The 17,550-nt window shown below is 40.8% G+C and overlaps 1 protein-coding gene across 2 annotated transcripts in view; it reads right to left on the reverse strand.

Annotated features, from left to right (window-relative positions):
- mgat5 (alpha-1,6-mannosylglycoprotein 6-beta-N-acetylglucosaminyltransferase) overlaps positions 1–17,550 on the reverse strand; it is a 109,363-nt gene that overhangs the window by 45,380 nt on the left and 46,433 nt on the right. For both annotated transcript variants that reach the window (XM_035909876.2, XM_006795709.3), the window contains exons 5-9: positions 13,542–13,631; positions 7,345–7,416; positions 4,466–4,627; positions 2,940–3,109; positions 2,376–2,510 (exon numbers count right to left, since the gene is read on the reverse strand). In XM_035909876.2, coding sequence (XP_035765769.1) covers positions 2,376–2,510; positions 2,940–3,109; positions 4,466–4,627; positions 7,345–7,416; positions 13,542–13,631 — 629 coding nt within the window. The remainder of the gene's footprint in view (positions 1–2,375; positions 2,511–2,939; positions 3,110–4,465; positions 4,628–7,344; positions 7,417–13,541; positions 13,632–17,550) is intronic.

Here is a 17,550-nt window from a genome sequence, read left to right on the forward strand (position 1 = left end):
ACTGTTCAATAATGGTGGGAGAATTAACACCAATAACAGCATCTGGACCTTACATTATACCTGAGGCTAAGCCAATTTCCTCAGGGCATGAAGTGAGCGGATGCAGGTTAAAGTGTTCAGTCTCACACAAACAAAACCTGGTGACAAGCAGGAGGAACCGACAGAGCTATTACTGCCCCAGAGTTATTGTTCCTTCTTTTTTCCTGTCAGTCGGCGCTGACAGGAGGCTCTTTTTCAAAACAAACCGGGAAGGCCTAATCTACAGTCCTCAGTGGAGCAGTTGGGGAGACAGAATAGAATTGGTCACAACATCGTGAACAACAGACGCTCCTTGGGCCTTTTGGGAAATTGTGGCAATGTATGAGCAGAAAATAGACTCTTTGTCACAACGAGTGCCAGACAAACCTCGACCCAGCGACATGTGCCTACGTGAGGGAAGCTGCTGGCAGCCACAGTTGGCAGCAGTGGTGTCCAGATTTTTACATGAAGAAAGAGAAATGATATGAGAGCCCTCGATAGCTACACATGATATTTAACTGATAGCTATAACAAAGTAAATGACATGAAATCTAGCTGTTTAATGTGACCCATTTTATTTTCTCAATAATATTAAGCCCGCTGAGCCAACACACAAGCATGCTGTTTTATGTCTTACTTTGGGATGATTGTTAGAAATCATAATATAATATAAGTTAGCAAGCTAGCAACTTTTAAACTTCTGAAAGTAAATATTTAACTGTAATACATCAGACATTTTTCTCTAAGATTTCTAATCATGTTTGAAGTGGTCTCAACATTCACAATATATACATCACACATCTCTACTTATGACGGATGGGTACCGATATTCGGTGCCATAATTGCACCGGTTCTGACATAAACGGTAGTAACCAGACCGAAAAGCAGCGCACATTTCGGTGCTTTATTTCTTGAGATGTCATACACTTTGGATTCTAGCCAATCATTTTACCTTTCCAATGATAGTAGGCGGGTCCAGGTACGTACGTTCTTTTAGAGCAGAGCTACAGATTAAAAATGCCCAAGGCGAAACGGTCAAAAGTCTGGCTGTACTTCACAGCAAAAGATGCAAACTCAGCAGCCTGCAACAAGTGCTTTAAGCTGATACTGTGATACTGTCAAAGGAGGTAACACCTCAAATCCGATGAAACACCTGGCAACGCATAGCGTTTTTTTTTTAAAAGCCGAGAAATGCGCCGTATTTGATAGCTTGCTGCGAAACCTCACACCGAGCACATCTACTGCAGGTGTGGTGCCTGTTATCGGACCCGAGTTAGCAACATCCCCCAAGAACCCGAAGATTAGAGTCCTGGCCCCTAGCCCTGCCAGTGTAGCAGAAATGATGACGGATGATGATGGCAGCAGCAGCCGTTCTTCTCTGCGTGAGTAGCTGAATGTTATTCGTGTGTAATTTACGTTTAGTACGCTAACCACGTTATTAAATTAGTGCATGTAAGGTGAACTAGCAAACACCGTCGTAGTTACATGCGGCTGTCTTCTTGTTTGATGGCAGATACTCCCTTCATGTTGTATCAACAGAAAAGGCTAACTTGGTTATCATTTTGCAGAAAAAAAGAGACTGCTTTGTTTTTGGACAAAGTTTGTGTTCTCCATTCTTTAAGCACTGGTTCGAGCACTGTTTAAGCACCGGCACCGTTTCAAAAGTACCAGTTTGGCACCTGTATCGGATAAAACCTAAACGATACCCATCCCTACTTAGGAAGGATTTTTAGAAATCACAATATATTATTGAAGGACACAAGCTAGCAAAGTAGTAAGCTAGCAGCTTTTAAATTTGTAAACTAAATATTTTACTGTAATACATGTTTTTCTCCAAGATTTCTAGTCGTGTTTGAAATAGTCTTACCATTCACAACATATAACACATATGTATACTCTGGAATAATTTTTTTACAAATTATAATGCATTACTGGAAAACACTACTTAGGAAGCTAGCAAGCTAGCAGCTTCTAAACTTCTGGAGCTTAACAGATCAAGACATTTTAAAAGGAAATAATCTTCTTCCTTCTGGCACCTCCAAGGTTATCAATCTGCCTAGGTGTACGCCAAAAGGCAACCTCTAACTTGGAAGTGCCCAAAACTGCTGCAGTTCCTCTAATGTCCACTTGAGGTTGGTTAAAAGGCCCAACTTTACTGGATTAAAAAGCATGTTTGCGACATGGTGGTACAAAGCACTTCGGCCTTTGTAGCCAAGGATGGAACGAGCCATATGGATGTAAATCCTAGATCCAAATCCCACAGTGTTTACGTTCATGTAGAAACCTGACAGTCAACACAAGGTGATGTAGAAAATGAAGTTTAATGGCCTTCAATTGTAAAATACAAATATACTTACTGGTAGTGGACCCAGGAAGGCCCCAGAGTCTTCTTAAACTGGGTCAGACCCACGATGTCGATGTATATAAGCTCTACCACTTTATCGCCCTGGGTGGGGCAGCTGGATTTGTTTCCCATAACCTTTCGCATGATCCTGTAGAAAAAAGAAAAACAACAACTCTGATTCAGCAAATTGATCCACATGTCAAACTAGTCAGCAGGCAGCCACTGCATTTAATTTTACTAGGCAGGCCATTGATCAAAGCCAAGCACGTATACAACAGAGAAAGGAATCTGTCAAACTCAGGAGTAAGGATTGTGATTTGGTTTGGAAATTTTGTCTTATCATCATCATCATTATAATAGAAAAAGACAAACAACTTTGTTCATAAGGTGAGCAACTACAGGAGTTTTAAATAATTAGTATTTGTAATACTAATGTTAAAGGTGTTGGTTTGACTATACAGAGAATTCTACCCATATAGCTGCCTTTTACTCAATTATTTATGAACGATCATCCTCCACACGAGTGTTCGAAACATCAGTCCACCTTAAATAGACAGTTTAATAATAATAATCTTACTCTTTGAGCTCATTGAGGGAAGCAGAGATGCGAATGTTGTGGCCCAGCAGGTACAATGTGGTTATGAGGTCACTCCACTGGACCAGCTCCCCCAGTGGGCCCCCACTGAAAGCATTTTCTGCAATCTTGAAGCCTGACTCCTTGGTCAGCAGACCAAGATGGACCAGGATCTGATGGAGGAGAAAATAGGAAAATAAAAAGTAAGCGCAGGAACTAATGTAGAGCAGCTTTTCATTTAGAAGATGAGAATACTTTTTAATGTTTGTGAATGTGGGATAAAAGGGCGATCATACAGTTTATGAAAGACAGCAGTGACTGAGCCATTTCTTTCTTACTTGTTTTTGACTGTTTTGAGCCACCGTAGCCCACAAGAAGAGTGGACAAATAAAAGACACGTTACTGGTTTCCTATCTAAAATAACTGGTTAGATTATTAAGAGTGCAAAATGTTTACAGTGCTCATTATAATAAGAGGTTTTGCTGTAAAAGTTTTTCCTATGCTGACAGGTGAGCAGTGTCACATGCTGAGAAAACACGCACAACTTAAGTAAAACATGAACACACAGGATGGTTTTCAGCTGCCGAGCGGGAACATAGTGTTCCACAGTGGGAGCAGAAAGTAATAGAAGGCTTTGTTTGAAGTGACCAACACATTTTTCACTGCTGACAGCGTCCCACAAACACACTTGTGAAGGACTCACATGTACAGATGAATTCCTGAACAAATCAGAAGCTGAAATTATCATGAGAAACCGTTCTTTGTTTCATTAGAGACTGAACAGATTCAACAAAGTGGGTGGAAAAAAGCAACGGCTGGGTAAGATCGTGAGATTTCTTGTTTCTTGTACTCTGAGTTTCACATGAAGGGGACGCTGCCTCACTTCAGCACCACGGTATCAAGGGAGCACGATGTGAATTATTCAGAAGGGCCAAGGGAAGTGTGCAGTTATTCAGAGCTGGGAGCAGCTTCTAGCTTGGGACACAATGGAATATCTGTGTCAGTCCTTTCCCAGCATCAGCTCTTCTCTGAGCAGAAGTCAGGCGGTCTACAAGTGTGTCAAAGTGTGTTTGGGTGTATATTGGTATTGGTATACATAAAGGTGGTGCATTCATTTCAACTGGCTGGTTGAAAGCTAAAAAAAAAGCTGCATCCTGCTGAGTTTTAGGCAAATAAATATTAGCATTTCACTTATTCAGCTAGAATATTTTTCTGAAAAGCACCAGTCTTCCCTTTTAGCCGACTAAACTTGGGAGTTTCACTGCATACTTTGGTATTGTGCCTCCATCTTCTACATATAATACACAAACAGGACACTGAGCTCACAAAAGCTTTTCATCCATTACTCTGAACGCTCTCTAGAGGGCCTTTCCTGGCAGAGAGGAAGTGACACATTTATGTCGGAGCCTGCAGTTACTCTTTACAAAACAACTGTAGCACAAAAAACAAGCAGCTTCTTTTCGTCCCTGAAAACAAAACCTGAGTGGACAAAAGCTCCGGCGAACTACATCATCATCTGTCATGCCCACCTTCTTCTTCCGCCGCTTGCCCAGGTTCTGCTTTGCAGCCAGCGAGCGGATGGCGCTGACCCACGGCTCGGCCATGCGTTTGATCCTCAGCATCATCCAGCGGAATTCCTCCCGTTGTGACATCATCCGGTAAAGCTCCTCGAAACTGGTCCGGATCTCCGCCTGCGTGGAAACGTGGACACAAGTACAGCGACTGTAATCTGATAACGTGCGCGTGTAGGTCCACAGAAAACATGACCATCAAGTTACTTCTTTAAAATCTCTCATCAAGACAGTGATTATGTTCACTTTGTTATCTGCTTCACTTGTGTTTCTTCATGGCTGCTCGGTTCTCCTGCTGCAAGAAAATCCCAAAGCAATCTTTAAAATTTTATCTAATCTAATTCAGAATTTGCAATATTGCCTTCCAAGTTGCCAAAGGCTCGTTTTCTTAGAGTGAGCTTCACTAATACAAGATCCCCAGCTCAACCCCAGCACTGTGTAGCTACGATTAAAAGGTTTATCCAAAGTGACTGAGTCTCGCATTGTATCTCCTTGGATCGGCAGATGGATTAAACGGATGGAGACAGAAAGGCGGAGCTGGTCTGCGGAATAGGGGGGGTGGATGAATGACTGGTGAATCTGGGCTTTAATGTGCCCTATTTGTCCTATTCAATTGATTCTTTAAAAAAAAAGAAACAAAAGTCTTATACAGTGAGTTATAAGTACATATAGTGAATTTAGAAAGCTGTAGTTATGGTTACGGGAACATCAGGTGCTGAAACATTTGGAGCGCCCTGTTACAAACAAATGTCTAAAGGGAGAAGAGGAAGAAGGCTTAACTGTGCAGGGTTTGATGATTCCCACAGAAGAGACATAAAAAGCACAAAGAAGGATCACTGCTACTTTTTTTCTGGGGGGCACAGATTTCAAGAGACGGGACATCGTCATCAACTAAATGTTTAATAAAAAGGTTGTGAAGCAAAGCGTCTCATGCTGTGAAACGTCTATCTGCATGTTAGTAATCTTTGCCTCTGTTGTGAGACTGCTGACTAACTGCTAGTCCAGCTGAAGGATGGAAATGAACGTGAGGTCACAGACGGCCACAGAAAGGGAAATAGTGTAAACACATTCAAATATCACCCCGTCTCATCTGAATATGACGCTGAGCAGAGTAATGTGCTTTGTCACGTCTCCCTCCGCTCTCGTCTTTCTTTCCCCTTTCCCTCTTAAGCCTCAACCAGTTACAGCAGATGGCTGCCCCTCACTGAGCCTGGATCTGCAGGAAGTTTCTTCCTGTTAGAAGTCAGTTTTTCCTTCCCACTGTTGCCAAGTGCTGGTTTTCTCCAGAACGCTGAAGGGCCTTTCCCTTCCAGTATAAACTGCCTTCAGGCGACTGTTGTTATAATTAGGTGCGATATAAACAAACCTGAATATAATTTTTAGGAAAAGAAGTGAAGCTGTGAGTGAGGCGGCGCTAGTGGGAGAAAGATAGAGTGCTAAGGAGAAACCACAGTGCCATTACTAGCTGCTAAGGTGGCTGAAACAAGGTTGTAGCGAGGCATTAGCATTCCTCATCACGACAGGAAATCGCTTGCACGGACTGAAGCTATTAAAATCTGTGCCTGAATTAAAAACTCCAAAGCCTGTCAAATGGCATGTCGCCGCTACTGATGGGTCAGTGCTGTTGATGCTTCCAGAGAGGGGGATGAAGAGCGCTTAATATCGATTCACCCAAAGCAGAGGAAGAGGCAGGGGGAGGGGGAAGATACAGTAGACTTTGTACAAGCCAGCAAGCGAGCTCTGTAAGTGGGATTTGACTGAGCTACTGCATTGGCACAGATGCAAGATCATTATTTCAGATTTGACCCATGGTTCCTTCACTCCGGCTTTCGTCTTCTAGAGGCTAAACATACCTCGATAGCATAAGCTATCATAAGCTATCGAGGTATGTTTACAGTTCAGCTCAGCCCGTTTGCTCATTCGCTGGCTCGATTTTACTTTGATTGGTTGTAAAGGCAGCTTGAAAAGCAAACATTTTAAAATGTTAGCTATTGGTGGACAGTTTTTATTGTTATGAGACTTACTTTCACCTGACTACCAGTTCATAGTATTTTAATGTATATTACTGTCTGCTCTGCGGCTAACGCTAAGCAACTGATATACAGTGCTGAAGAGAAAAAAAGCATTTGCCTGCTTCCCGATTTCCTGTTTTTTTCATATGTATCACACTTATACATTTGACCACATGTGTGCTTAATTTTACTAGCCATTCATTTCAATAGAGCCTATCTGACAAAATGAGGTCAGCTAAAAGCAACAGATCATCAGTATTGGTTCAGTAACTTGCCTGAGAGTACTTCGGCAACCATGCTGGAGCAGCCAGCGATCAAACTGCCAAAGTTGTGTTTTACCGATGACCTGCTCTACCTCCTGAGATACAGCAACCCCTTATTTCTTAAAATGAAATATCCTATAAATGAAGCATAATGGAGTAGGCCTAAACATGTAAGGAAAATTAATGCTAATGATAAAACTTGCCATCACGCATACAAGCATCCATGAAATCCATTCAGTTAAATGGACCACAGCTATGGCATCTGTGTTGTAATGCGACACCCGAACAACCCCGGCATAACGGTGCCTAATAGATATAGGCCGACCAAGTAGATTTTTTTTAATAGTGAGCAACTGCAACTGGTTACTCTCACACAAGCCTATTTTTATAACAACACGAGGTGTTAGTAGCGAGGGGAGACTATTATCTCTCCTGTCCGAGCAGTAGCTCGTGATGTGAGAGCCTCTGAAAGGTTCATCTCGAAGGGCAGCTGAAGTAGTTCAACGGTCCATTGTGTTTTCAGTTTACAGTTAACAGGAGATGTGTGCTGTTTTTCTCTCACCTGGCCTCTCTGGTCCATTTCTTCATTCAGGGTCTTGGCTCGCCAGGGCAGACGAGGACACCAGTTCTCCACCTACGGAAGAAGCCCAAAACACCTGTTCAGTTGACAGCTTTCTTTTTTTTTTTTTAACCTTTTATCAGACATCCACCGGAACCGTGAGACACACACACACACACACACACACACACACACACACACACACACACACACACACACGCACACACACACACACACACACACACACAGAAATGTCAACATACACACTTTGAGTACATTAGCACAACTCTTCACTTTACTAGAGATGTAAATGGACCCTGGTGCTGTTCACTGTTGCTAAACTTGGCCTACTAAATGCCAAGAAGCAACTGCAGGAATCCTCTCAAGTTCATATATATGTGATTATATAACACTTTTATTCAGCTCTTTGCATTAGATAGCAACTCAAGACAATTTAAAATACTCCTCTTACTTAGAAAGCATTTAATGGATTGGCTGTACGTTTCCAGCATCATTACTGCTTTACATTCTCGACATGACGGTTGTGCTACTGTTCCTCCATTTTTAGAGGTAGAAGCTTTGGCCCTCAAGCTCACCTTCTTCAGGAAAAAAAAATTCCACTGTACATTTAAGCTGCGGCCATTCCTGCCATTACAAAAGTAGTTTTCCTTAATTCTCCGTCTGCCTGTGTCACTTACTGTTTTCATCCGGCTTTTCACAGATTATACACCAGTGCTAAACTTTACTTCAACCATTTAAGTGAGCTTCCCCCTCGTCCCCACCAATTATTTACTTCATACATCAAACAAACTAACAACAAGAAGAAAAGCACTGGACCAAACAGAAACGGAAAAATGCAAGAAACTATTATTTTGTCTGACTTTCTGTTAGAAACCACAGACCTCACAAGGTTCAGAGTGCATTCACACCCATTCAAAAAGCATGTCCTTCAATATAAACAAAGGGTTAAAGAGCAGGTGGGTGTGGCTTCTGTGTTTACAGAATACAACTGCTTCATATGCAGGTGCGCTGGTGTGATCTGGGTGGTAGATTCTAGCTCGCAGATGAGTGGCTCCTGTTTGATGACATATATATATGTTAACACCTCAGGGCAGGGATTTGGTCTTCTTCATCCAAAACAGCCACATCTTGCTGTACGCTGTGTTCGTGAGCCGCTGTTTACTTTTAATGATGTCTTCCTGTTTATTTTAGCTAGGGAGATATGTTCTAGTTTTTTGGTTTGGTACTTGATAATATGTGAGGGCCATTGAAGGTTTAAAAATATAAATAAAAATAATGAATTAAGGGGGGGAAAGCATGAAAAACCCCACAAATGTAAAACACTAATGGCCAAACTTGTGAGGACAAAAAACAAGACTTTATAAGGAAAAAAAATCTTAAACTTAAAAAGGAAAATCCCTGTTTTCCAAGAAAAAATTCACAAGTTTATGAGAAAATATTCTAAAATTTAGAATTGTGTTTTAATCATGTAGATTTACAACTTGTTGGATCACTGTTTTTTTGGGTGCGTGTGCGTCCCATATGACCCTTATGGACCATTGATTTGTTTGTTGTTTTGGCCCACTTCAATCTACTTTTTAACTCCTCCAGCTTTGTAAATTTACTTTCATACAAACACAACACATATCAACATATCGAGTTGTCCCTGCAGCTGTTTGGGGAAGAGGACTGGTTTTCGTGCTGTGTCTCTGCCCTCCATGGACGAGGGAAAAGTACCCAACTGTTACTGCTAGAGCAACACACGGGTCTGTAAGTAGGTGAAGGTGGGACACAGCCACACAGCTGAGGATTTGGCTGATGCTGAACAACTTCCACTCTGACTGCAGTCTCCATATTCCATCCAGTTCGTACGCCTGATTTAAATCACTTCTTCTTTCTCAGCAATTGCTTCTGCAGTTCCTTCCTCTTTTCTTCATCCGTTTGTACATACAGATGTTTATGGAGAAGTGAAGTTTAATTGTGCATTTTGCTTGTCTTGGCAAAATTTGGCTCTCTACAAGTTGCGAGTGTTTACTGTCAATCAGCAACACACCACCATTAGCTAAACCCTGACCTTCTCCCGCTGACATCCATCAGGATGCGCTGCCCCTTTGCAAGGTTAATGCAGCGCTTGACACGTATGAATTATACATGGTAAAGGGTGTATGATCCGAGCTTGAATTTTTTTTCCTCTTAGCTAAGAAGAACTGTAAGACTAGAGGTGATGAGTGAAGGATGTTAGCTTAGCAGAGAGTCTTTATAAATTCTGACAAATATTTCTGTTTGCTTCCTGCTTCCATGAATAGAAAGACGAGGTTTCTCTCAAACCTAATGGATTCCACTAATGTCCATCTCGCTTCTATTCCCATACCGACCAAGCCAGGCTTTCTGCCTTCTTTACCAGTCAACCGCTTTCAGCTCATATACAAAATTCATAAGAGGCTGCTGACCTCTCTGAATCTGAAATCCTACTTTTCCCAAAAATATAACGCCTGAAAACAAAACAAACATGGAAGAGCTCTCTAGTGGAAGCTCAATTTCCAACTTTAGAATTAGTTGATGAAACCAATTTAAGGCAAACTCGTCCGAGAGAAACGAAAGGCTCGCTGATCAAACGTAATCAGCTGCTGTGATCTGCGGAAGATCTTTGAAATGAGAAATCACAGCAGAAGTTTTATGTGAAGCAAAGCTGGGTTTTTTTTAGTTTTGTCTTTTTTTTTTAGGGGGGGGCAGACTTTAATTAGAATTAAAGAAAAGATTAGCTCTGTCGCCACAAAATGAGTACATGTCCGTGTTTGGGGCAAAGATAAATCATGCAAAAAATTGAAGGTCTGAAAGTGTCCCTTGAAGGAACTCGTCAATAATGAATAATCCCTCCACCGTGGCTTTTTCCCCCCTATTTGCCGGGACTGAAGTGAAGTCATTCTGAATCTCTCTTCATATGCTGCAAACTCATCCCTTGAAGGAGTGCCTCGCACATTACCACATCACCCCCCTCCCCACTCCCCAGCTTCCCACTGAATCATCTCCTCGTTCTCCCTCACCGTCCTCCTCAACACACTAATTTGCTCTCATGAAAAATGAAATCCCCCTTTTACCTCTCTACTTATTTTTAGCACTTCATTCTTTTGTGATCACTCTCAGTTTGCAGGAATGTTGTCAGGCCACTCTGGGTATGCAGTATCCATTTTTTTACTGGTTGTCTGAGGTTTTTTGCAGCTCTTATCACACTTATTGCATCCAAAGAGAACAAACCCAAAGCACAAACCAAAAATATACCGCAGAAAGAGACCATGCAAGCAGCGGGAAAACAGATCAAGCAACTGCAGGTTTCTGAAAAGAATGTAAGACTCTTCATTCTTCGAATATAGGCAAAAAACAAGAATGTTTCATCACAATGTTCTTCTGCTTTTAAGGGAACCTGTTATGCGTTTCCTTATTTTACGCTGTTTCAAAGCTGGATGTTAAACCTGCAATGCCAAGCGAATCCTATTTGATACATGAGCTTTGAGACCTCTACATCATTATGATTTTTATGACTTTTTGAGACATATATACAATAATAGTAATAATACATATACGGCTGGGCGATATGGCCTAAAATTCATATCGCGATATAATTTGAAGCATGTGCGGTAACGATATATATAGCGATATATTCTTTTCTTCTGTATAACGTATTTTCCACACTATAAGGCACACTTAAAATCCTTTCATTTTCTCAAAAATTGAGAGTGTTCCATATGTATGAAATCTGGTTGTGCTTACTGACTTCGAACCAATTTTGGTGTGCAGAAATCTGTTAAAAAATGTTTTAGTACAACTTTGGTAAGCCGCACTGCTTGATGGATTGTCAGAGCATTACGGCTGCCGTAGTGAGGAGCTTCGTGGAGTAATCTGGGTGCAAAACTCCGACCACTTCAGGTCCCAAAGTCAAACGAACACTAAGAGTTAAAAACGGTCTAAATTCATTCATCTTTAATTAAATCATCAGCGCTGCTGCTGTTAGAAGAAGAGTTAGAAGTTAACAGGAAGTTAGCTCGCTAGTTTACACCTAAACATCTCATACCATGTTCTGACAGAGACTTTTGAAACTAATTAAAACGTACAGCTCTGCTACCACTTCCAACATAAATGAAGACAGAAAACTAAACAGCAGTGGTGTTTGCAGAGTTACTGAAGTTGGATTACCTGGTATATAATGATGTGCTACGTGATTGCTAGCGACACAGCTATGTTAGCATAACATTAGCACAGTGAAGCTGGAGGATGAACGCCAACTTTTTTTCCACTAAAAGTTAACGTGAGGGATTCTGGTGGTCAGGGACAAATGCAATCGCATAGCAGGATGCTATACACGGGCCAAACGTCAGTCAGGAGAACAACTGAGATTATTCATCCACAATACGAGGTTAGTTATTAATATACTGCAACAACATGGGAATAGAGCAGAGAGAATTCAACATTAATGAATCAATGTTACGGAAGTGGAGGAAGCGCAGTTTTTGGCTTTCTCCATATTTCACAAGTGCTTCATCTCTTTGCTATGACTGTCAGCATAATTTGCAGATGATAATGGTTGTAGCTGCTGCGATGCTTTCGACCAAAACAGGCGCAGCTTGATGACATCATCAACATGCGATATCACGATAGAGCGATAAATCTCTATTGTTAGCCAAATTTATATTGTTTCTATCGTATATCGTTTATATCGCCCACCCCTAAATACATATTATAATATTCAAATAAGACACAAGCACTTGCTACAGTGAGGAATACTTGTTGCACAAAAATGCTGAATGTAGCAAACATGAAACAAATGAAAACAAATGAAAACTAAAATTTTTGTTTTGCTTTATTTGTCAGTAACCACATTAGATATTTCATTTCAGGCTGTAAATAATGAAGCTGGCTCATCTACAAGGAGCCCCAGTGAGTCAAACGCTCAGAGTGTTTTAGAGACTGCTCTAAAACACTCTGTTTCAGCTCTGTAGCTCTGCAGTTGCTTGCCCCGCCCACCAAGTGTTATTTTAAACATTTGAATAAGAGGCAGCCAACCAAATGAAGTTGGCTTAAGTGGATGAAAAGGGAGCAAAAACAGCTTAACTAAAAAAATAAAATAAAATAAAATAAATCTGCCCAGATTGCTAATTTAACTACCATTTCAAATATAAATGCTATTTTAATTTCAGGTAATTTTGTTATACCAGCACAATATAAAATAAAACTTACTTGATTGGTTTACATTCAGTTTATAACAAGCACATTTTCCTTAATGATTATGTATTTGAACAAATAAGCCTTTGATTTTATATATTTCAGTTACATTTTACAAAAAAATTATTGCTTCATGTTTACTGAGGTTGAAAAATCATTTTTAGTGCTGTTTCAGATGGGAAGAACTGGGGGATTGTGCCATGAGCCAATGTAAACTAAATAAGGATTATTTTGATCTGTGAATCATGCCAAGCTATGCTGGTACAGTCCAATAATAAAAACAGAAGGCTGGAAATAGGTCCACATATTTTTATAAAGACAGGAAAATGAGTAACTAATTTATCATTTTATATAGTTGGTAGAAAAGCACTGCATTTAAAGGAAAACTGTTTTTATTTACTCAGGTAACAATCTCTTTTTAAAGAGTGACTGGGCGATAAGGAAATGAAACAATTATGATTACAGTATGCGGCTCATATGCATCTACTTCAACTTTTAAACTGACTTAAATTAACACAAGAAACCAGTTAAAACAATTACACCATGTTTAGCAGCGTATATAAAAACTGTTCTGCTCGGTGGACAAACGTTTATAAAATAATATGAGGATGAAGGTGATCTCTACTCATTTCTGCTTTTAACATGTGAATGTAGGCAGATTAAAAGAAACCAGTAAAGGAGAGAGTTATATATAAAAGCCAACTAATGAGAAAACATGCAGACACACAGAGACGGACACTTAGCAGCCTACAGAGAACAGTGGCGTATCTGAGGTCCAATGGTGTATCTGCCATCAATAAACGCAGAGCCTGTATATAAATGGTAAACAGTAACCAGCTTGTTAAGATGCTGGTCAGGCACTCATACACCAGTGCTGCTTTTGCCATGTTGATTTTGTTCCACATGAAAAGTAATCATGACGATGTAATACAATCAGTCTTTTTTATCTACATTTATTAACACAAAAAAGACAAAGGATTTACCTCGCTGAGGTAGATGAAGAAGGAGCAGGTGGATCCATCCACGCCGTAGTTGGCGTAGCAGCCGTCAGAGCGCCACATCTCCTTCATCCACTGAGAAAGAGGAGAAGACAAATGTAAGACGGGCATACTGACCCAACATAAACTTTAATGTCACATGTATATTGTAAGACCCACAGACTGTGTATAAAAGACCTCCACTGCTGAAACTACAGTGATCGTATCTGAATGAGAGGGTGATATGTTTGAGAGCAGCCTTACTAACTTTGTGGCAACTAGGGCTGCCACGATTAGTCGACTAGTCACGATTACATCGACTATCAAAATCGTCGACGACTGATTTAATAGTCGACACGTCGTTTGAAGCTTTGTAAGATCCCAAAAGACGCAGGAATAAGTAGTAGGATTTAAGAGTGTAATAACGGATTGAAACAGAAGATGGCAGCACTGCAAGTACAAGGATGCCAGCTGCTGTTAAACCCCGAAGAAGAAGAAGAAGCTGTGTCCCAGAATTCATAGCGCAGCCCAGCTCAGTTTCCAACAATGGCGGCAGCTAGTTAGTCTTAATATTACTCTTATTATTCTTTCTGGGTCACAAAATAAACGTTTAGCATATTTTCAGGCGAGAATGTAGCTGTGTAAACCTCAAATATCTGCTCAGTTTATCAAGACACCACATATTTTCAAAAGCGCTCCGACGTTTTCAGAGACGTCTGTTACCCACTAGCTCGATAGCTAGCCGGGGGCAAGGCTCACTAGAGTCCGTGAGAACACCGGACTCCCGGCAAATCGTTTTCAAACCCACCGCCGTCTTTCGCTACTCAGGTTAAATATATATAAGTCACTTAGATAACTTAAAAATGTTATTGTTTGGCTTTTGTTTTAGTATTTTATTTGTTCCTGAGTAAATCAGTTTGGCTGAGATTAAAGTTATAGTTTTTACACAGCTGAATAAACATCAAGCAGACAGCTGATTATCAGAAGCGTGAGATGCTTGAGAATATACTCCGGTGTCCCGTTATATTTTAGATAACAAGGAGTTTATTAAACTTCACCGAAACAATCTGCAAATTTCATTAAAATTTAATAAACCATCAACTTGTCTTTATTTTTAGTTATCACATACCTTAAACACTTAAAGCTGTAAGCTAATGATAGTTATATAAGAGCAGATGCATGCTGGTGCAATAAGCTGTATGTCCAGTGGATGCATGATCTGATTAGTCGACTAATCGCAAAAATAATCGGTGACTAGTCGACTATCAAAATAACCGTTTGTGGCAGCCCTAGTGGCAACTTTCATGTGTGACTGAGTGGAAGTCCGTCAATGTGAAAATGTCATTCTTCACTGAAATGGAAGAATGTAGAATGTCCTCAATAAAATGTGTGGAAAGCCGGGATTGATGGAGACTCTGGATGTGGACTGCGATGAAAAACTCTTCTTCTAATTTGATGTCCGGGGGGCAGATTTCTGTGGCACTGGCATTTCTGTGGAAGTGGAAGGGCTGCTGAGCTGAGATGTGGACTGACAGCTATCCTGCTCGTAGGCTCCAATACGTCATGCATGCTGATTTGCAGTAACCTAAGGGAGCAGCGCACTGGCAAACAGAAAATTGACTATTCAAAGCGCTTCATAGTTGGGAGTTGGCAGATGGGCTCGGAGTCGTTTGGAAGGCAAATGCATAGAGATTGCGTTACTTTAAACAATGACCAAAAAGAGTTCTGTGAGTAGGAGAAAATTTATTTTTCAGATGTTTTACTCATGTGAAATGCCAGTTTACTGAATTTTGATCTCTTTTCTGAAAGGAAAAAGGAGTTCATGTGCAGCACTCGTGTAGATGGTGTATGTGTAAGGAAAGCTTTGGCATCTCCTCAGGCCAAGTTGGAAATTCTAACAGTACAAATGGAAGATTAGGATTGGCTGAGCAGATGGTGTGTATGATAGTCCCCCATCAGCTTGAGGGACACAGACTCGCCAACACACAGACAAAAAACAAAACAAGACAATGGACAAGCATATGTACAGTATGTGTTATGCGTTTTATTTGGGTGTATGCACCTGTGTCTGCCAGTACCTGTCTGCCCCACAATTAAACCTGGCTGTCATCTGCTCATCCGGCCTGCAGGTACTGTACAGCAGCGTCATGTGGGAGTTTTGGGAAGTATGCATTCACAACAGCAGTGTAGGCAAGTGCTGCAAGTGAAGGCAGCAGTGTGCCATCACAGACTGAATTAACTAGATAGATAGAAAGCACTTTCTTATTCCCAGCTCCATCTCTTCAATCTCAGACTGTACTAGAGTAGCTATGCATGAGTTCTGCTTTGAAATAATCCTTTTTTGCTTTATGATGGACCTTGGTCCAGCCCCCTCATTTCATCCACTGTTTAAAACAAGTCATTTAAACAAACTTTCTTCTGATGGGTTGCCACTTGCAAACAGGTCTGAACAGCAGGTGGGTGGGGTAAATGTGCTCAGGTCGGGCTGTGTGTCTGAGATGACCATATTAGGGATATCTTGGTGATGTCATACACAGTCAATAGTGAACAAAAATAGTCAAACTGTGTGACGTCTGAGCCAAAAGACTTCACACACCTCACAGCTTACTCAGACGTTGTGTTCTAAAACCATCATGAACCATCTTTGCTCTGCGGCAGGGCCCATTATCCTCCTGAAAGATCAAGGATTACCGTTTCCATGATAGGGACTCTCTTCTATCAGAACCGCCGTTAGGGTTTTTTTTTTTTAGCAATTTGAGCGACAGTAGCTCATCTGCTTGATCTGACCAGACGGGCCAGCCTTTGGTCCATCAGTGAGTCTTGGCCCCATGACCCTGTCAGTTTTTCACAACTTTTCCTTCCTTGGACCACTTTTGATAGATACTGACCATTTCTGACTGGGAACACCCCACAAAAGCTGCAGATTTTGAGACCTAGTCGTCTACCCATCACAGTTTGGCTCCTTGTCAAACTGGCTCAAATCCTTACAGTTACCCATTGTTTGTGCTTCTAACACTCCCTAATACATCGGCCCCATGAACAGGTGCTATGATGAAGAGATAATCCGTTATTCATGTCACCTGTCAGTCATAATGTTATGCCCGGTATCTAAACACATTGTATATACGTCATATAAGATAACATATAAGTTATCTTGTGCAAAGGATTTAAGACAAAGATAAACTTCACTGCATAACATCCTGAGTTCAAACTAAAACTTGTTGTTATGTGTCTGAAGTCGTTGGACGCCTTGGAAAATAATATTTAGCTGTCCTGTGTACATCAGATAATTGACTAATTAACCGATTTAATTGCACTCAGCCACCCAAAAAAATGCAAAGAACTCAGCTTATCAGGCTTTAGCTTCACTGACTGTGCAGGCAAGATAATTAGGTTCACACCAGATGAAAAGCATCCTCCTTCAGGACTTTAGGGGCTCTGCACTTTTGTAATAAGAGATCTTATTACAACTACATATATGCACTGAGTAATTTAATGCAAACAACTATTAAAAAAACATTCATTAATCATTCACAATTATTCGAAATATGAGCCGGTGGTGCTCTTTTAAATCTGTGTGGGTGTTTCCAGCTTCAAGCTGCATTGCAGATTTTTCCTGTAATAAAAATGCAGAGCAACAAAAGTGTTTCCCAGACCTGAGTTGACCTGAGTAACACAATCTTGTGATCCAGGCAAATTTACAGAAACAGGCTCTGAGGTATGTTTTCTCTCCTTTTGTTAGCGAGTCGGAAGCGTTACCTCATTAACAGCAACGTGTTTATAACATATGACAGATTAAAAACGTAGAGCACAGACTACAAGGCTCATTATATATGAGATGACTGATGTTGTGTGGTGCTGAAAAGAAGCTGAGGGAATCGGTTGCGATCGGTGTGACGTGTGGGTTACATAAATGGTTCTTCAGGGCATCACCATTTCAATCTAGAAAACAGCATCATTACTAACTGACCTCAAATACCTGGGCCACCCTTAAATTAACACACAGGTAGGTATG

Source organism: Neolamprologus brichardi, chromosome 23, assembly GCF_056152115.1.
Source record: "Neolamprologus brichardi isolate AB-2024 chromosome 23, ASM5615211v1, whole genome shotgun sequence".
Lineage (NCBI taxonomy): Eukaryota > Metazoa > Chordata > Actinopteri > Cichliformes > Cichlidae > Neolamprologus > Neolamprologus brichardi.